Below are 17971 nucleotides of genomic sequence, written 5' to 3'. Positions count from 1 at the left end.
GCCCTCTAAAGTCGTGGCAGTCCCGCAGAATCCGGGACGGTTGAGAGGTATGCGTTAAGGACGGAGCCAGTTTTGTACTTCATGACTCGTTCATTTTCTACAATTCTGACTGGTGTCACTTTAACAGGTTTCGAGCTGTAACGCCAAAAAGTGAACCTCACAGTTTATTAGCCACTTTCTTATGAGCGTGCTGGTACCCCACATGTGGTCAGAAACCTCTGTTTGGACAAATGGGAGGAGCCGGAACAGAAGGAGCTATATGTGAATTTTGGAAAGGAAATTCGGCTGAAATAGCTTGTGGGCACCATGTAGCATTTGTAGGGCCCCCAAGGTACCTAAACAGCAGAAACCCCCCACAAGTTACTCCATTTTGGAAACTAGACCCCCTCAAGGAATTTCTCTAGATGTTTGGTGAGCACCTGAAACCCCCGGAGGCTTCACAGAATTTTATAACGTTGAGCCGTGAAAATTAAAAAAAACCAAAAAACATTTTTACCACAAAATTATTACCTTAACCAGATAGCTTTTATTCACAAGGGTAACAGGAAAATATGCACCATAAAATTTATTGTGCAATGTCTCCTGAGTGCGCAGATACCTCATATGTGGTGGTAATCAACTGTTTGGGCACACGGCAGGGCTTGAAAGGGAAGGAGCACCATTTGACTGTAAAATTAGCTGGAATCATTAGCGAATGCCAAGTCGCATTTAGAGAGCCCCTAAGGTGCCTAAACAGGGGAGCTTCCCCACAAGTGATCCCATTTTAGAAACTAGACCCCTCAAGGATTTTATCCAGGGGTATATTGAGCATTTGAACCCACAGATACTTCACAGAATTTGATAACATTAGGTCGTCATATTGAAAATGTTCATTTTTTTTTAACAAAAATGTTGCTTTAGCACCAAATTTCTCACTTTTTCAAGAGGAAACACGAAAAAAGTAAACCCCACAGTTTGATGCCCTACATGTGGCCAAAAATCCCTGTTTGGACAAACGGGAGGGCTTGGAACGGAAGGAGCACCCTGTGAATTTTGGAAAAGTTGAAATAAATGGCGGGCACCATGGTGCATTTGCAGGGCCCCTAAGGTACCTATACAGCAGAAACCCCCATAAGTGACCCCATTTTGGACACTAGACCACTCAAAACTTTTATTCAGGGTTACAGTGAGCATTTTAACACCACAGGTAGTTCACAAAAATGTTACTGTAATGCCAAATTTCTCACTTAGGCTGTGTGCCCACAATCGGGCGACACTGAATGTAGGACGCAGTGTCAGCTTTTCTGTTCAGATGCCATTGTTTTCCACACGAGAATGCAGCTGCCCGTGCCCACGATCCGGGTTCAGGCCGCTGCGGACTTTATTCTCTAGCCTGCGAAGAACACACTCATCTCCACATCATAAACTGACATCCTGGGTCTCCAGGAAGCAGCGCCGCTGGTCAGTTTATGCTACAGATAAAAGCAGCACAGTGGGCAAGAGATTTCTAAACATCCCGTTACTGCGCTTGTACTCCACAAAATTGCAGTCAAAACACTCTGCGTCCAAACCACTGCAAATCCTGATCGTGGGCACATAGTCTAATAAGCTAGGATGGATGGATGGATGGATAGATAAATAGATGTCAAACACATATATAATATCCCACTCCCCTGCATATTCTAAGCTGGCACCATTTAGTGACTTTCATAAAGGGTGTTTAGCCTTGTATTTAGCTAAAAAAAAAATAAAAATTAAATAAAAAAACAACAAAACAAAAAAAATAAACAGCTAGGGTAAAGCAGACGGCTGCAGACCACAGCTGGCAGCTTCACCTTGGCTGGTATTCCAAAATGAAGGTCTCCCCATGCAATTTTTTTAATATATAAATAATTAAAAGAAAAGTGGGGTCCCCTTGTGAAGGGGTCTTTCTCCCATATCACACAATTTACAGAGCGAGAGATGAGTGAACAATCCAAAGCATATTTATTCCATGCAATATAGAATGACCATCAAATAATCCACCACACGGAGGCTAAAACGAGTCCAGAAATGGCATAAATGTCCCGGAGTTCAGTCACACTCCTCCAGCAGTCCTTCTCCAGGGAAATCGGGGTTTCTCACAGCGTCTTTGGGGTGCTGTCCGCAGCCTCGGCGTCTCCCTCAGAGGTTCAATCTTGCTTCCTGTCTCTTGTAAGTCTCACCCAGAATCACTAATCTCGTAGGTAAACCAAGCTTAGGTGTATTCCAGGCCCCCTCCCCCAGACCTAGGCACAGAAGCACTTCAAGGGAATATAACAGGACTTAACAGGACAAACAATATATCGAATAGACAGACCACCACGCCCAAAACATGAACCCACACAAAATGGTACATAACCCACAATATCACACCATGACACCCCCCAAATTGGATTTCCAGGCAAGGTAAAGTGGACAGCTGTGGTCTGGTATTCTCAGGGTGGAAAGACCTGTGGTTATTTGGCCCTTCCCCGCCTAAAAATAGCAGGCCGCAGCCACCCAGAAGTGGCGCATCCATTGGATGCGCTAATCCTGGCTCTTCGCCCTGACTCTTCCCCTTGCCCTAATGCGCTGGCAAATGGGGAAATAAATGGGGTTGTTGGGGTTAAGGTTAATGATGTCACGGCATCTATCAGATACTTGACATTACTAACCTAGTCAGTAATAAAAAAAAAGACAAAAAAAATTTTTTATTTGAAAAAACACTCCCCAACACATTCCCGATTTCAGTAATATTTTGAAAAGAAAAAAAAAAATCCGGTCTACCGTAATCCATTGTGGAGGTCCTACGACGATTTTGTACCTTCCAGAATATGGGTGGCACGCTTTGAAAACGTATCCCCCATTTTCTGGAAGTGCAAACCCTCCATGGGAGGAGTGTGGGTGCAGTGATACTGCACTCACACTCCCCGGGTCCACAGCATGACAGTGTGAGCTGGAGTAAGCTCAGTGTCTGCTAGCAGGGAGCCGGCTGAGAGCCGCACTGCACATGTGGCCAAGATCTTCTGAGAAGGAAGAGGAGGGATCATGGGGGATCGTCGCTGCAGGAGGTAACGGGAGACCGGGGATTGACAGGGGGTGACCTGGCTGAACCAGGGGAGAACTTTGATGTTGCATCTGACATGTCAGATACGACAGAACTCAGAGGAGGAGGATGATCCATTTTAGTTGATTGGGTGGGGGGGGGCATTTTGGCCACATTTGGGGACCGGGGGATGCGACTTATCTCCCATCTGATATGATTAATCATGCGAGGTGGGAGATAAATCATTTTTTTCTGCCCTAATCATGATCTCCAGGGTCTGAGCTACCCTCTGTGGCTGAACCCACTGAAATTTTCCGATGCTGGGGGGCGGCATACACTTGCTTTCTTTATTGTTTGCTGGCAGCAGCGGGAGTAGATTAACACTATGACCACTTGGACATAATTTTACTGCCCGCGGTCATTAAGGGGTTAAAATCTCCGAAACCAGTTTAGAATATCTAAACTTTTTTATTTACATAATTTTTCTAGTTTAGGAGTGAAATATAATGTGGGCACATTTTGTAATTGGGATAATATTCACTATTTTGCTGCCTTCATACAAGAAATGGGTGGTAAATTGTGCGTCAGCGAGTGCACAGATCCGTACACCATGTGTGGCCCCTCTTCTTCCGTTAGAGACAAGAATACATCGAATCCTAATCCCATTGTCCTGTTCTTAACCGAAAAACTGGGAAATTATTAGTTTTTGCACTTTTTTATTTTCCTACTCTTATTCCGGGAAGCAATTACTCTTTTATTTTTCCATTAACATTTTCGTATGAAGGATTGTTTTTTTGTTATAACGATAATGTGCTACTTTTACGGTTGTACTATTTACATAGCACATTTCATGTTGACTATTTTTTAGTACCCAAATGATATCTCACCTCCCTTATCTCCATTAATTTTACATATCGGCTCATCTTCTTCCCATTCAGGTCCTTATAATATCGGATCCTCTCAGTGGATATCTTCTATAAAAGAGAATTCTCCTGATTGCCCCGTGAAGGATGGATATGGACAAGGACAAGATGGCGGAGAGGATATTACACCTCACCCTAGAGATCCTCTTCCGGCTTACTGGAGAGGTGAGAGATTCTGATGACGTCACATTACATCATTCTTATCTATGGGAATAACAGATGGACAGAACTGGAGAGGTGAGGACTCTGGAAATGTCTGGAGTGAGATTTATTACTGTGTCTCTCCATAACCAGGATTACACAGTAGTGAAGAAGACCTCTAGTGAGCGCTGTCAGGCCCCTGTGTCTGAGGGATGGGGAAGACCCCTGAGCCCAATCACGGGGCCTCCACCTCACCCCCCGATACATGAGGACATCAATTACCAGAAGATCCTAGAACTCACCTACAAGATGATTGAGCTGCTGACTGGAGAGGTGACACTGCTGGGAATGCTGGGACATTATACAGTAACGCTATGAAGGGATTGGGGGTGACGGTATCATTGTATGTGTCAGGTTCCTATAAGGTGTCAGGACGTCACCGTCTATTTCTCCATGGAGGAGTGGGAGTATTTAGAAGGACACAAAGTTCTGTACAAGGACGTCATGATGGAGGTTCCCCAGCCCCTCACATCACCAGGTAATAGGACTAAATACACACGGCCTATAATTATCTGTATGTAAGGAATGAATTCAGTCCCTGTATGTGTCTCCTCCAGGTCTATCCAGTAAGAGGACAACACCAGAGAGATGTCCCCGTCCTCTTCTCCCACAGGACTGTGACCAAGAAGACCTCGATGTTCCTCAGGATCATCAGGTAGATGGAGAGAAGGGGCCATGAAATCTCCCTATGATGTGTAGACGGCTGTGAAGGTCTTGTGCTCAGTCTTGTTTTATCCTCCAGTATTATATGTTTTATACTTGTGTAATGAGAGCGGTGGAGATGGCAGGATTAGACCTAATCATAGATGGGACTTCTTCATCTGGCTGTGACGTTTGTATCACATTTATCCCGTTCTCTACACTGAACACTTACATCAGGGTTTTGACACCAGGTTATCAGAGAGAGAGAGAGAAATTGCCCCTATCCCATGGGTCAGAAGGTCACAGCGCACGCCAGCACTAGTTGGATCTGCTTTGCCTTTCACGTAGCTGAACAGGCTATCCTTGTGCTGGCGCTGCTAGGGTTAAGCAGACCCTTGTGTCTTTCGTGGCTTACCATCCTGAGTAGAGTTAATCAGACGGCCAATAATCCGGTACCGGCGGATCACTGCCAGATTTAAAAAAAGAGTCCGATCCGCTCCGGAATCCGGTGCCCATATAAGTCAATGGGGACCGGAATCCGGAGGTTAAAAACGTTTGTGGAGGGGCTAGGAGCGAGCGCGGCATACTCACCGAGGCGCTGTCATGGCGGCACACTCCTTCCGGGTCACGCTGTTACCTTCCGGAGCCGACTATTAAATGTTCATTGTTTTCCCCGCCCACCGGCGCGTGTTGGTTGCAGCTAGACGCGCCCCCACTCTGAATGGCAGCGTGTCAGCTAACTGCAACCAATCACAGGCGACAGGACGGCCGGTGGGTGGGGAAAGCAGTGCACTGTCGGTCAGTTCACAGTGGTAAAGATAAACACTCGGGAGCCCAGTTATAGCACGCGGCTGCAGCCCCAGCTGTCGCGCTGTATCTGTGCTGTGTATACAGTGCCCAGAGTCAGACGTGCGAGGCTTTGCCAGGTGCTGCCATGGCAGACTCACGTGAACCCCTCGCATGTGTGATTCCGGTGAAAGTAAAAAAAAAACAAAAAACGACGTGCGGTTCCCCCTATTTTCATCCCCAGCCATGATAAAGCCGGTTGGGGGCTGGTATATCCCAAGCCCGCAACCGCCCGGTATTGCCGCATCTATTAGATGTGACCATACCGGTGTGCGATACCGGCTCTTCCCGGAGGCGTGATGCGGTGCCAGTCAGGGTAATAGCAGGGGTTAATAACAGCACACAGCTGCTACTAAACCCTAGGTTGTGTGATGGCACAGGCGTTTATCAGATACCTGCATCACACTAACCTGTAAGTGACAGTAAATAAACACAGACACCGAGAACAATTCTTTATTTGGAATAAAATACAAACATCGCCTGCTTCACCCCTTTATTAACCCCCAACACCCTGCAGCTCCGACGTAATTCACACAATGTCCCATGCCGCTTCAGCTCTGCTACACCTGAATATCACAGAGAGCGGCACGACCGACCGCTCTCTGTGAGCTCCAGAAAATGAATGAGCTGCGCATTGAGCGGTGACGTCACTCAGGTCATTGGCGGTCACAGCTGGAGATTCCCACGGTCCGTCATCTGTGATCGCAGGTAACCTGACCTCAGGTGGAGGTCACTGAGTTCACAGACCTGCATCTCCTAGCAGAAAAATCAGTATTTTTGGCCAAGAGATGCAGATTTTGTGCTGAAATTTTTATACCATATTTCTGCATCCAATCTACACCTCCTGGCAAAAAAACGCCGTGTTTTGGCGGAATATTTTTGCCGCGGTTTTTGCCACGGTTATTTTTCCGCGGTTTTTGCCGGGTTTTTTTGCCAGGAGGTGCACATTTGGTGCTGAAATCATCTGCACCAGCTTTCAGCACCAAATTTCCACCTGCTGGTAGAATTTTTTTTTTTTTTTTTCCATCCCCAGCCATGATAACGCCGGCTGGGGGCTGGCATAATCTCAGCCTGCTGCTGTCTGAACATGAGCATGCATGTACCTAGAAACACATGCACGCTCCTGTCAGAAGTGTGCAGCTGTTCTGCAATGTCAGACTAGCGGGAGTTCCTCACAAGTGTGACTGCGGCGTAGAAAAAAAACGCTTGCTTTTTTTTTTTTTTTTTTAAATAAATAATTAAAAAAAAACAACAACGTGCAGTTCCCCCCAGTTTTCATCCTTAGCCATGATAACGCTGGCTGGGGGCTGGTATATCCTCAGCCCGCAGCCGCCCGGTATTGCCGCATCTAGTAGATGTGACAATACCGGTGTGCGATACCGGCTCTTCCCGGAGGCGTGATGCCGTGCCAATCGGGGTAATAGCAGGGGTTAATAGCAGCACACGGCTGCTGCTAAACCCTAGCTTTGTGTGATGGCACAGGCGTCTATCAGATACCTGCATCACACAAACCTGTAAATGACCGTAAATAAACACACAGAGAACAATCCTTTATTTAAAATAAAGTACAGAACACACCCTGCTTCACCTCTTTATTAAGCCCAAACACCCTGCAGCTCCGACGTAATCCACAGGAGAAGTCCCACATCGACAAATCCAGCACTGCTACATCTCAGAGCGAGCAGCTATAGAGAAGACTGCCCGCTCTGAGTGCAGCCTATTACTGAGCCGCGATAAGCTATGACCGCAGCAGAGCTGTCACAGGCTGGGAGGCGCGTTAGCCTCTAACCAATCACAGCTGAGAAGACGACCAGTGGGCGAGGAAAACACGGAAAGCTCTGCGATTGGGTGCACAGGAAGTGAAAGCGCGACCCGGAAGCAGTGTGCCGCCATGACACCGAGTCTCGGTAAGTATGAAACGCTCATTTATTTATTGGGGTTTTTTTTTCATTTTTATTAATTGCCGATTCCGGATCGTGCACCCGGAATCCCGCGCCCGGGTCCGGCCCGGAGATAGCGCTGAAACCGTGCGGATCCGGATGTTTACGGTCCGGGTCCGCTCAAAACTAAACCTGAGTTGTCTCAGCTGTTCTGATTTCTGCACTCCCCCGTTATTAGTACTCACCACTTTATCTCAGTAGTTGCCAGTGATAACTTGCTTTTCCATGGTCCTGGCATGGAGGTGAGAGCCATGGAAAGAAAAATTGTTTTGAATTTGATCCTGAAGATTGCTGCTTGGAAATTTTCTTCCTATTGATCATCTCCCTTTTTATTCATTTCTCTTTCCATCCCCCTTTTTTACCACTTGTTGTTTGGGAATGCAGTTTCTTTTTCCTTTGTCTGTCGTTTTCCTTTTGTGTCATTATCATAAAGCAGGACTAGTGTTCCTCCTGCCCTGCTCACTAGACACGATTGTGATTAGGGTAAGACAGGGATAGACACGTGATTGTCGCACAAGGGGAAAGAACCTGTCTTGGGACATCGGGGAGCTCAGGGTTGCTCAGAGTAAGTGACAGGGTTTATCCCTCCTGTTCTTCCCTAGAGGCAGTGGTTCCCACTCCATCTTTCTCATGATACACCGCTCAGCCTCTTGGTGGAACACAACAACCAGGGACTTCCCTGTATTGGTAACTGGTGCCTACTGTCAGCAAAGTCCAACCTCAGAGGCTCTGGTGATGACTGGGTAGGCATTAAATCATGCCCCTCCGGGTAAGCCTGGTTCAGGGCACAGTGAAGCTACACCCTTCTTCTAAACCTATTAACATGACAAGTTTACATGACATGATTCAGAAGAAACCCTCAAAAGCTCCATTCACTGTAATGAGGCAGCAGAGTTAGTCTGGACTCCTCATGGCAGAGCGGCAATAATCCCTATCTAGTGAATGGTTATCTCCAATAATTGTATTATTACACCGGATTCTTTATGATGTTACATCGTCCTCTTCTCCCCATTCAGGTTCCTACAATATCGGATCCTCTCAGTGGAGATCTTCTATATAAGAGAATTCTCCTGATTGCCCCATCAAGGATGGATATGGACAGGGACAAGATGGCGGAGAGGATATTACATCTCACCCTAGAGATCCTCTTCCGGCTTACTGGAGAGGTGAGAGATTCTGATGACGTCACATTACATCATTCTTATCTATGGGAATAACAGATGGACAGAACTGGAGAGGTGAGGACTCTGGAAATGTCTGGAGTGAGATTTATTACTGTGTCTCTCCATAACCAGGATTACACAGTAGTGAAGAAGACCTCTAGTGAGCGCTGTCAGGCCCCTGTGTCTGAGGGATGGGGAAGACCCCTGAGCCCAATCACGGGGCCTCCACTTCACCCCCCGATACATGAGAACATCAATGACCAGAAGATCCTAGAACTCCCCTACAAGATAATGGAGCTGCTGACTGGAGAGGTGACACTGCTGGGAATGCTGGGACATTATACAGTAATGCTATAAAGGGATCGGGGGTGACGGTATCATTGTATGTGTCAGGTTCCTATAAGGTGTCAGGACGTCACCGTCTATTTCTCCATGGAGGAGTGGGAGTATTTAGAAGGACACAAAGATGTGTACAAGGACGTCATAATGGAGGATCCCCAGCCCCTCACATCACCAGGTAATAGACAGGACTAAATACACACGGCCTATAATTATCTGTAAGTAAGGAATGAATTCAGTCCCTGTATGTGTCTCCTCCAGGTCTATCCAGTAAGAGGACAACACCAGAGAGATGTCCCTGTCTTCTCCCACAGGACTGTAAACAAGAAGACCCCGATGTTCCTCAGGATCTTCAGGTAGATGGAGAGAAGGTGCCATGAAATCTCCCTATGATGTGTAGACGGCTGTGAAGGTCTTGTGCTCAGTCTTGTTTTATCCTCCAGTATTATATGTTTTATACTTGTGTAATGAGAGCGGTGGAGATGGCAGGATTAGAGCTGATCATAGATAGGACTTCTCCATCTGTCTGTGACTTTTACAATATTTGTTTCAGGGGGAAGATCTGCCCCATATTAATACTACAGAGACATATGTGAGGGGTGATGAGCGGAGTAAAGAGGAGATTCCTACAGGTGACAGTGCGGGTGAGTAGTGGTCTCTATAAACAGACGAGTAAAAGGATAACAATGTTTTGAACTTTTGACTTTCATACTGCATATCTCACCATTACCTGGAACGGGAGACAACCTTCCTTTTATAGACAATCATCTTGGCTATCTCATACATAAATTCTTTATTTTTTATTATTATAGCACCATTTATTCCATGGCGCTTTACAAGTGAAAAGGCTATACAGTACATAAAAAACAAGTACAACAATCATGATCATTACAAAACGGACAGGTACAGGAGGAGAGGGGACCCTGCCCGCGAGGGCTTACAGTCTACAGGGGATGGGTGAGGGTACAATTGGTGAGGACAGAGCTGGTTGCACAATGCTGTATTTGACTGAGGGTTATTGTAGGTTGTAGGCTTGTCGGAAGAGGTGGGTCTTCAAGTTCCTTTTGAAGCTTTCCATGGTAAGCTCCATGGACCTTTTTGATTAGCATCCTTCCCAGGGGGCAATGCACCTAGGATTACACTGTGTTGAACGCCGTTTCTGGCTGCCGACAGTGTTTTCTCTGGCTGGTCTGTTATGGACAAGATTATGAGTATATAGGAGTATATATGAAGATATCCAAAGAACAGGATTTAAGATGGTGTTTGAACTGTACCACACATATATCTCTTGGCATAAGACTCAGACAGACAGAGTCTTGTGACAAGTGAATCATGCTGACATTGCTTAATATAAATGAGGAACCAAGCACATTACAGTAAATTGTATATCACAGAATAAGCTGTTCTACTTTATCCAATAGGAGACGTGTTACGTATTCTTGGCACCTAGCCAAGAAGTCCGGTTAAATGTATTTTCACTTCCGGAATAAATCAGTCTTACTTTCTATTCATATCTGAGTACGTCTATAGTGTGAGTGAAAGAGAGTGGTATGCATGCTACCACGAGTGACTCATAATTTGGACTGCAGACAGTTTAAGAGGGATGCATGACTGAATGGCATTCACCTAAATTAAGGCTTTATCATTTGGCGCCCAACGAACCTTAGGACGGAGCTCTGGATGGCGGATGGCCGTGCTGGCCCCTTAATTCGAACGGCAACTACCGGGAGATGGAGATGCGCACTCCAGCTGCAGGTGAGAAAATTTGTCTAATCTCGCCTTGCAAACCTCCTGTGTGTACTTGCATTTCGAAGGGGGGGTTGGGCTGTCCCAGTCTAGACACCTAATGACCGCCATCTCGCATGAGATAAGCCGTCCTAAGAGATCCCACACCAAGGTGGTCAGGTTCACCTTAAGCTGTCTGTATAAATATAATTCTAAATCACATGAAATGTAATGTGGTTTGAGGTTTTTTTGTCTGCTCTGGGAGAAAGCAGAAGTTCTAAGCTTCATTTTTCTCTGAGTAAAAGGTAGAGGAAAATGAGGAAGTTGTTATATACGCTGGATATATGGATATATATGGTTATATCTGCAGGTGAGATCAGCCACCTGGATGGTATATATAGTGTCCTTATTGTTATGTCATTGTGTTTACCTGTGTCTACCTGTTGAAATGTCTGTTTATTTGCAGCAGGTAGAGTACTTGCTGGCTGCCTGAAACAGAAGTTCTGTTTTGTTCAGTTACGGCTGAAAAAGAGGAAGTGTCACAAGAATGTACTTTGAAGCTGTTTCTTCTTTGAGTGAATGAGAAACTTGGAAAAGTATACTGTTTATGTATACTGCGAGATACACTGGTGTGTGACGGGTCCGGTCGATAGTCAGTAAGTTGATAAGTCTGAAGGCCAGGTACAGAGTTATGGTAAGAGCCCTGACTGTATCCTGGTGCGTCTTCCAGAGAGAGGAGACGATAGGGGGGTTGACTTTGGTTTTGGCCAGTACAGAGTTATGGTAAGAGCCCTGACTGTATCTGGTGGAATTTGATGTGTTCTCCGCGATCCTAGGTAGGAGGAACATCGGCAGAATCCCTTGAGTTTGGTTTTAATCAGTGTTATTGATGTTCTGGACGGACCGTTCAAATAAGGTGTATATAGTGTGAACAGAGGTTACTAGTACTTGAAGTAAGATATAGTAAGGGTGAATTTAGTTTCTAGCACCCACGTGACACTTCTTCCTGTTTGTCAGCCTGTTTGTGTTGTGGACTGACATAGAAATCTGTGTTTCTCTATCGTTTCATTGGGGGACACAGGACCATGGGTTATGCTGCTGTCACTAGGAGGCTGACACTAAGTAAACATAAAAAGTTAGCTCCTCCCTAGCAGCATACATCCCGAGCCGGAGGCGGGCTCAGATCAGTTTTTAGCTTAGTGTCGTAGGAGGCTGATGTGGGCCGTCTCGGCCCCCCTCAGCCATGTATGTTTTTGCGCTTTTTTTCTTTTATTTCGGCGCCGCTCATCGCTCTCATACCTGTCTTCTTTTTTTCTGCAGGTATTCGCTTCACTCATCCTCCGCAGCCCTGTGGGTACCACTCCCCAGGGTCGCAGGGGCTTGAGATTTGGGCCCTCTCCCCCGTCCATCCCCGTGGTACCACTCCCGGGGTTGCGCATGTGGGCAGGTTGTTGTGGGCACCCCTGATTCGCCCTGCGGTATCACCCCAAAGGGCGTACAGGGGAGTACAGCAGGGATGGGACCTCCGCAGCGCGTGTGAATCGATGGGGCCCAGTCACGCTGCCTTCTCCTGCTGGGGGGGCTGCTTCCCCCATCATGATGTCCACTTCCCTGCCTCAGCACGCTCTCCCCCGGAGTCTTCCTGGACGAGTAGCACTGTACACAGGCAGGGGCAGGGCGCCCTGCCTGCACCGCATCCGTCGCTGGGTTGGCGCCCAGAGGACCGACCTCTCCGGCACCTTCCCCCGGCCCTCTCCATAAATTTAGCCCCCGGTCTCGGCCTAGTCGCTCCTGCGTCCTAGCCACGCCCCCGCTGCAGCGCTATTGGCCGCCAGTCGTCTCCCCCTGTATCCTCCCACCGCTCTGCCTCCTGGCTTATGGTGGGGGCTGTGGATCCTCCGGTTTTTCGCGCCGGAATGCTGCTCCTCCCCCAGCCTCCTCCAGCGTCCCCTCGCCATTTTAGCCTGTCTTTGGTCCCCTGAGGCTGCAGCGCGCCGGCGTTCTCACTCTTCTGGCCAGCTCACTCCTGGACTCCCTCTTCTGGACTGGTGGGCGGCACGCAGGACCTGGGTAAGCTCTGTTCCTAAGGAGTAGCCCTCACTAGGTAGCGTTCTCTGAGTTTAGGGATGAGTTAACCCTCTCCTGTCTCCTTCCTAGCAGCCAGCAGGGAGAGTACTTGTTTTCACCATGCCTAATGCTAAGTCCACCCGACCCAAGCAGGCCCCCTTTGCCTTATTTTTTGCATGCTCCTCCTGCAAGACCAAATTTTCCCAGGGCCAGGACGCCCCACTATGCTCCGTCTGTTCTACAGACGCGCAGCCTCCGCAGGACTCCGCGGCCGGCGCTTCTGATACCGCAGATGCCACAGCGCCAGATGCTACAGGGCCCTGCGTCCCGCCCCCCCCGACTGGCTAGCGTCCCTGTCCCAGTCCGTAGATTCCCTCTCTGAGGCTTCTCGGACCATCGCGCAAGCACCGCGCCTGCTGCTGTCGCTCGCCCAGATTCCCGCAGACCCGACGCAATCGCCTCCGGAGCAGGTGAGCCCCGTTGCAGGGACCTCCTCTGCTGCTCAGAAGCAGACCCGCCAGGTCTCGTCTTCAGCCTCTTCCCAGGTTTCACCTTCATCCCCAGGTCCAGACCATCACTCCTCCAGGGAGTCTTCTGACCGCTCCGATGATGATTCCGATGCAGCACCCCTGCTGGACTCAGAGCAGGCGGCTGATATTCGGCGCATGGTGAATAGCCTGATAGAAGCAGTAAACCAGACCCTAAAGGTACAGGTGGACCCGGTCTCCTCCCAGAGCACCCAGGTCTCGTTTAAGCGGATGAAGCGGGCCCAGAGCGCATTCAGCGGACATCCAGAATTCGCTGAGTTACTGCGCAGCCACAGGCAACAGCCGGACAAGGTATTTACCAGCGGTAAGTCCATTGATTTACATTATCCCTTTCCTGAGGGTCTTCGAAAGGATTGGGCAGGCTCCCCGGTGGTCGACCCCCCCAATCTCCCGCCTGTCTTCCCACACAGTCCTTCCATTCACTAACGGTACGTCTCTCAAGGACCCCACGGACCGTACTATTGACAGGTTGGCCCGTTCCGCCTTCGAGGCAGCGGGCACATCCCTCTCACCGAACTTTGCATCGGTTTGGGTTGCGAAGGCTCTGATGTCCTGGGCGGACACGCTACGCTGCGGTCTCCGCGCCATTCCTGCCAATCCGGACCTGGTCCTCATCGCCTCGCAGATTTCCCTCGCGGGTGAGTACCTGCTTAATGCAGCCCTGGCGTCTGCAAATTGCGCTGCCCAGGCCGCCAGCAACAATGTGGCCATCCGTCGAGCCCTCTGGCTCCGGTCCTGGAACGCGGATGCGGCCTCTAAGAAGTCACTAACTTCCCTGCCCTTCCTAGGGGAACGTCTTTTCGGAGATAAGCTGGACCAGTTGATCTCCGATGCAACGGGAGTAAAGAGTACATCTCTCCCCCAATTGCGCCCCAAGCGCTTCCAGAATCAGCGCCCCACCGCTCGTTTCCGGCCCTTTCGCAGCTTCAACTCCCCCCCAGCCGCGAAAAAGCCGCTCTCCTCCGAGAGACAGGAGGACCCCGTCATTCAAGACCAATCCCGCCTGGCGTTCACGTCCCCGCCAGTCCACGAAATCCTCTTCCGGTTACCGCCGACGTTCCTCCAAGTGACTCGCGGTCGGCGCGCAACAGCGCCAGACTCGTGGGAGGGCGTCTGTCTCGTTTCCAGCAGGTGTGGATCCCTCTGACCGCTGATGCCTGGGTCAGAGAGATCATCACATAAGGCTACAAAATAGAATTCGAGTCAAAGCCACCGAGACGTTTTTTCCTATCTCGCCCTCCCGAGTCTCCCGCGTGGGCTCGCGCGTTCTTTCACTCCATAGACTCCCTCCTCCGAGCCGGAGTCGTGGTACCAGTCCCTCCCACAGAACGTTTCAAGGGGTTCTATTCCAACCTTTTCGTGGTCCCCAAGAAGGACGGCTCTGTCCGCCCCGTCCTCGACCTAAAGCTTCTAAACCGGTCGGTGAGGTCTCGGCCGTTTCGAATGGAGTCACTCCGGTCCGTGATCGCGTCCATGGAGGTCGGCGAATTCCTGGCATCGCTGGATATTCAAGACGCCTATCTTCACGTCCCTATAGCCACCTCTCACCAACAGTTCCTCCGCTTTGCGATAGCGGAGGATCACTTCCAGTACACGGCTCTTCCTTTCGGCCTCGCATCCACCCCCAGGGTCTTTACGAAAATCATGGCGGCTGCCATGTCCGTCCTACATTCCAGGGGTGTTATGGTCATCCCGTACTTGGACGATATGTTGATAAAAGGTTCTTCTTTCGAGGACTGTTGTCTTGGGGTTCAGGTCACGATCGACACCCTTTCACGGTTAGGGTGGCTGATCAATCGGAAGAAGTCCTCTCTGACCCCGGCCCGTCGGATCACCTTTTTAGGCATGGTATTCGATACTACCCAAGGGCGAGTTTTCCTCACACAAGAGAAGATGTCCTCCCTGCAACGAGGCCTCCGCGCTCTCCGGCGTCAGCGCCAAGTTTCCATCAGGTTCGGCATGCGAGTCCTCGGTCGTATGGTGGCGGCGATGGAAGCGGTACCCTTTGCACAGTTCCACCTCCGGCTCCTCCAGCTGTCCTTGCTGAAGAAGTGGGACAGATCTCCCTTTTCTCTGGACCTCAGGTTTCATCTTTCGCCGGAGACCCGCCACTCCCTCCGTTGGTGGCTCAATCAACGCAACCTCGCGTCAGGAAGGTCTTTCCTCCCGCTCCACTAGAAGATGGTGACCACCGACACCAGTCTCCAGGGCTGGGGGGCAGTGTTTCGGCATCACACAGCGCAAGGCCGATGGACACCGCGGGAGAGTTGTCTCCCAATCAACATTCTGGAGATAAGAGCCATCCGACTAGCCTTGCAGCAGTTTCGGCACCTAGTACAGGGTTGCCCGGTCAGGATCCAGTCGGACAATGCGACAGCGGTGGCGTACATCAACCACCAAGGCGGCACAAGAAGTGTCGGGGCGATGCGAGAAGTCAAGAAGATTTTGCACTGGGCCGAGTGTCATCACTCCCTGATCTCAGCGGTACACATCCCAGGCGTGGACAATTGGGCGGCGGACTTCCTCAGCAGGGAAGGCCTCGCCTCCGGAGAATAGTCCCTCAACCGGGAAGTCTTCAACCAGATCTGCGACAGATGGGGAGTTCCGGATGTGGACCTAATGGCCTCCCGGTTCAACTGTCAGGTTCCGCAATTTGTAGCGCGGTGCCGCGACTGCTTGGCTTTAGGAGTCGACGCCCTCACCCTGTCATGGAGCCAGTTCAGTCTCCCGTACATCTTCCCTCCGCTCCCTCTGATCCCGAGGGTCCTCAAGAAGATCAAGGCAGAAGGAATTCCAGTCATCCTAGTGGCTCCAGACTGGCCCAGGCGAGCATGGTTCGCGGAACTCACTCAGCTCCTCGCAGACGCTCCGTGGCGTCTTCCAGACCGTCCAGATCTCCTGCAGCAGGGACCTTTTTTCCATCAGAACTCACAGGTCCTAAATTTGACGGCCTGGCCATTGAATCCTGGGTTCTAGCTCAGGCCGGTTTTTCTTCAAGAGTGATACAGACAATGATTAGGGCCAGGAAGCCATCTTCATCAAGAATATACTACCGCACGTGGAAGGTCTTCTTCAGGTGGTGTGAAGAGCACAGTATTTCTTCTCCTCTCGCCTTCTCCCTTCCTTCCCTATTGGCATTCTTGCAGTCAGGCCTAGATGCGGGTCTCTCGCTCGCAACACTAAAGGGCCAGGTATCGGCGTTGTCAATCCTGTTTCAGAAGCCACTGGCCTCTCGTCCACAGGTTAAGACCTTCATCCAGGGAGTGGCTCACCTGGCCCCGCCGTATCGTCGGCCTCTAGAACCGTGGGACCTTAATCTAGTCCTAGGGTCGCTTCAGGGTCCCCCATTCGAGCCCTTGCGAGATTCTGCCCTTTCTCACCTGTGTTGGAAGGTGGTGTTCCTCGTTGCCATCACTTCTATTCGCAGGACTTCAGAGCTGGCAGCTCTCTCTTGTCGTGCTCCCTTTTTGATTTTTCACCAGGACAAAGCGGTTCTCCGGCCAGATCCCGCCTTTCTCCCAAAGGTGGTCTCCCCGTTCCATCTTAACGAAGAAATCGTTCTTCCGTCCTTCTGTCCTGGCCCCTCTCACAGCTTGGAGAGGTCCTTGCACACCCTGGACCTGGTGCGCGCCCTTAGAATTTATGTCTCCAGAACCGCGCCGTTCCGCAAGTCGGATGGTCTGTTTGTCCTTCCTTCTGGTCCCAAGAGGGGTGAATCGGCATCCAAAGCCACAATTGCCAGATGGATCCGTTCCGCCATATCAGAGGCCTATCGGATTCGGGACAAGTCTCCGCCGCGGGGGGTAAGGGCGCACTCTACCCGTGCAGTGGGAGCCTCTTGGGCGATCAGGCGTCGGCCGACCAGGTCTGCAAGGCCGCCACCTGGTCTAGCCTGCATACCTTTACTAGGTTCTACCAGGTTAACACCCAAGCATCGGCAGATGCTAGTTTTGGGAGAAAGGTCTTGCAGGCAGCAGTTGCACACCTGTAATAGGGTGACAGCATTTAATTATAGTGCAAGCCCGCCGAGGGAGGTTGTTGTTGTTTTCTTCCTATCTGCGGGCTTCGGTATTCCCACCCAGGGACTGCTTTTGGACGTCCCATGGTCCTGTGTCCCCCTATGAAACGATAGAGAAAGTAGGATTTTTGTGTACTCACCGTAAAATCTCTTTCTCTGAATCTTCATTGGGGGACACAGCACCCACCCTGCTTGGTTTTTTGGTTGTTTAATTGCATTTGCCTGCCATTTTCAGCGGTCTTATGTTCATAGACCTCTTGTTCGCACGGCTGCATTATTTTAGTTACAACTTGTTTTATGTATAGTGATTCTGGTACTCCTCCTACTGCTTGTACACCAAACTGATCTGAGCCCGCCTCCGGCTCGGGGTGTATGCTGCTAGGGATGAGCTAACTTTTTATGTTTACTTAGTGTCAGCCTCCTAGTGACAGCAGCATAACCCATGGTCCTGTGTCCCCCAATGAAGACTCAGAGAAAGAGATTTTACGGTGAGTACACAAAAATCCTACTATTATGTGGATGTTAAAAAAATGT

At 49.7% G+C, this 17971-nt stretch overlaps 1 protein-coding gene across 1 annotated transcript in view; it reads left to right on the top strand.

Moving 5' to 3' along the window:
• Positions 1 to 8400: 8400 nt before the first annotated feature.
• LOC142259270 (uncharacterized) overlaps positions 8401 to 17971 on the top strand; it is a 61449-nt gene continuing 51878 nt past the window's right edge. The window contains 6 exon segments of the mRNA XM_075331749.1: positions 8401 to 8454; positions 8594 to 8743; positions 8873 to 9052; positions 9134 to 9257; positions 9341 to 9435; positions 9633 to 9723. Of these exon segments, the coding sequence (XP_075187864.1) occupies positions 8401 to 8454; positions 8594 to 8743; positions 8873 to 9052; positions 9134 to 9257; positions 9341 to 9435; positions 9633 to 9723 (694 nt within the window).

This window comes from Anomaloglossus baeobatrachus (genome assembly GCF_048569485.1).
Source record: "Anomaloglossus baeobatrachus isolate aAnoBae1 chromosome 5 unlocalized genomic scaffold, aAnoBae1.hap1 SUPER_5_unloc_5, whole genome shotgun sequence".
NCBI lineage: Eukaryota > Metazoa > Chordata > Amphibia > Anura > Aromobatidae > Anomaloglossus > Anomaloglossus baeobatrachus.
The sequence above is the reverse complement of the archived record's forward strand: the minus strand, read 5'-3'. Positions and strand labels throughout refer to the sequence as shown.